Below are 2395 nucleotides of genomic sequence, written 5' to 3' on the forward strand. Positions count from 1 at the left end.
CAATGGGTTTGGTTTTGGTAACAGTGTTAGCAAGGAGCACTGGTGGTGCAACGGTTAAGCACTCGGCTGCTATCTGAAAGGTCAGTGGTTTGAACTCACCCAGCAGCTCCATCGGAGAAAGCCCTGGTGATCTGCTTCCATAAAGACTACAGCCTAGGAAACCCTATGGGGCAATTCTACTGTGTCACATGGGATCGCTATGAGTCGGAATCGACGGCACCCAACACCACCACCACCAGTGTTGGCACACTTCCCTGGAAGTAGCATGGGGATTTGGAGTCAGACAAACCTGGACTGGAGTTTCTGGTTCCCGACTGTGTTACTTAGAGAGATTTAGGAGAAATTTTCCTGTGCACTAGTTTCTTCATCTGCAAACACGGATAGTAATACTTTGAAAATAATATATGTTCAAAGCCTGGTATGTTGTAGGTGGTCCACATATAGGAGCTGTCCCTGGGTGGTGCAAACAGTTAACAGGCTTGGCTGATAATGGAGAGGTTAGAGGGTCACGTCCACCCACAGGTGCCTCTGAAGAAAGGCCTGGCGATCTGCTTCTGAAAAACCAGCCATTAAAACCCTATGGAGCACAGTTCTACTCTGACACACAAGGGATCACATGAGTTGGAATGGACTTGACGGCAACTGGTTCTATTTCTTTCTAACAAAACTGGTTCCCACTGGGCTCTGCCCCCTCCTTTGTCGTTGCCTCTTTCTCTCTCCCTCGGTAACTCGTATTACATACACCATCAGTTACAGCACCGTTTCCACAGATGTTCTCAAGCTGAGCCTTTAAATCACGGTCTTAAAATAACACCAGTATGTGTCTCTGCTTTTCTGTCTGTGGCCCACAGGTGCGACTTCAACGCCGTCATGTCCTTTGGGAGAGACATGGAGCTGGAGCACTTCGACGAGCGTGACAAGGCGCAGAGGTACAGCAGGGGCTCTCGGGTCAACGGGCTGCCCAGCCCGACCCACAGCGCCCACTGCAGCTTCTACCGGACACGCACCCTGCAGACCCTCAGCTCCGAGAAGAAGGCCAAGAAGGTCCGCTTCTACCGCAACGGAGACCGGTACTTCAAAGGGATTGTGTATGCCATCTCCCCCGACCGTTTCCGATCGTTTGAGGCCCTGCTGGCGGATTTGACCCGAACTCTGTCGGATAACGTGAATTTGCCCCAGGGAGTGAGAACAATCTACACCATTGATGGCCTCAGGAAGATCTCCAGCTTGGACCAGCTTGTGGAAGGTGAGAGCCTTGTGATAAACCCCCAGGTCACTGTAGAGGTTAAGTTCTCAGATGTGCACGTTGGTTCAGCTGTCTCCCTCTCTGTCGTTTTTGGGTGCTGACGAGTCACTTCTGACTCACAGCAACCCCATGTGACAGGGTAGAACTGCCCCATAGGGCTTCCTAGGCTGCCGTCTTTATAGGAGCAGATCGCCAGGTCTTTCTCCCATAGATCTCCTGGGTGGGTTCCAACAGCCAGCCTTTGGATTAGTAGACAAGCGCTCAACTGTTGTGCCGCCAGGGCTCCTTCCCCCTTGATAGAAGGTCGCATTAACCCTTATGGCCGTGATCTTTGTGATTTCACACATTGGGTGGTTCACTTTGTTGTTCTCTGTTGTCGTCGGGTGTCATCCAGTCTATTCCGACTCATGGTGGCCCCATGTGACAGAGTAGAACTGCCCCATAGGGTTTCCTAGGCTGAAATCTTTACAGGAGCAGGTCGCCATGTCTTTCTCCCTTAAGCCTTATGGTTATAGTCTTTATTATTTCACGCAATTGACGGTTTAAAGTACTCTAGTGAAATAAAACCAACCAAACAAAAAACTAATGGTGTTGGGTGAGGAAGCTTGTCATGACGAGTGGAGGGAAACATGTGTCTGTAATTCTACTGCATTCTCTTATTTTCTTTCTCACACCTATGCTACGTTCATTTCAGAAGTCCATTTTTATATCTTTAATTACGTAGTTCATATTCACTTCTAGATGCAAACGGGACTTTTGCTCTCATGATATCCAAAAGTACTTGAACTGAAATTGTCTAATGAATCGTGAAATTTTTGAGTTGCAAGGAGTCTTAGCTAGCTGTCAAGCCCATTAGTTTTATAAGTGAAAACTGAGGCTCAGAAAACTCACGTGGCATGTCTAGCGTTCCTGGGTCAGTTAGTGGTAACGCCGGACAAAACAATTCGGGGTTTTGACTCCTTTCCACTGTGATGCTGTCTTTTAAATTTAAAGGACTGTTGTTGTTGTTGTTAGGTGGTGTCAAGTCGATTTTTTTCTTTCTTTTTTTTTTGTACTTCAGGTGAAGGCTTACAGAACAAATAGTTTCTCATGAAACAGTAGTACACGTGTTGTTTTATGACATTGGTTAACAACCCCACAACATATCAA

The 2395-nt window shown here is 47.5% G+C and overlaps 1 protein-coding gene across 1 annotated transcript in view; it reads left to right on the forward strand.

Moving 5' to 3' along the window:
* Window positions 1-870: 870 nt before the first annotated feature.
* The window catches only part of LOC101348151 (serine/threonine-protein kinase DCLK1-like), a 21532-nt gene continuing 20007 nt past the window's right edge, over window positions 871-2395 (forward strand). Inside the window, exon 1 of the mRNA XM_004390904.2 lies at window positions 871-1246. Coding sequence (XP_004390961.1) covers window positions 871-1246 — 376 coding nt within the window. The remainder of the gene's footprint in view (window positions 1247-2395) is intronic.

This window comes from Trichechus manatus, unplaced genomic scaffold (assembly GCF_000243295.1).
Source record: "Trichechus manatus latirostris isolate Lorelei unplaced genomic scaffold, TriManLat1.0 scaffold00344, whole genome shotgun sequence".
In the NCBI taxonomy this organism is placed as follows: Eukaryota; Metazoa; Chordata; class Mammalia; order Sirenia; family Trichechidae; genus Trichechus; species Trichechus manatus.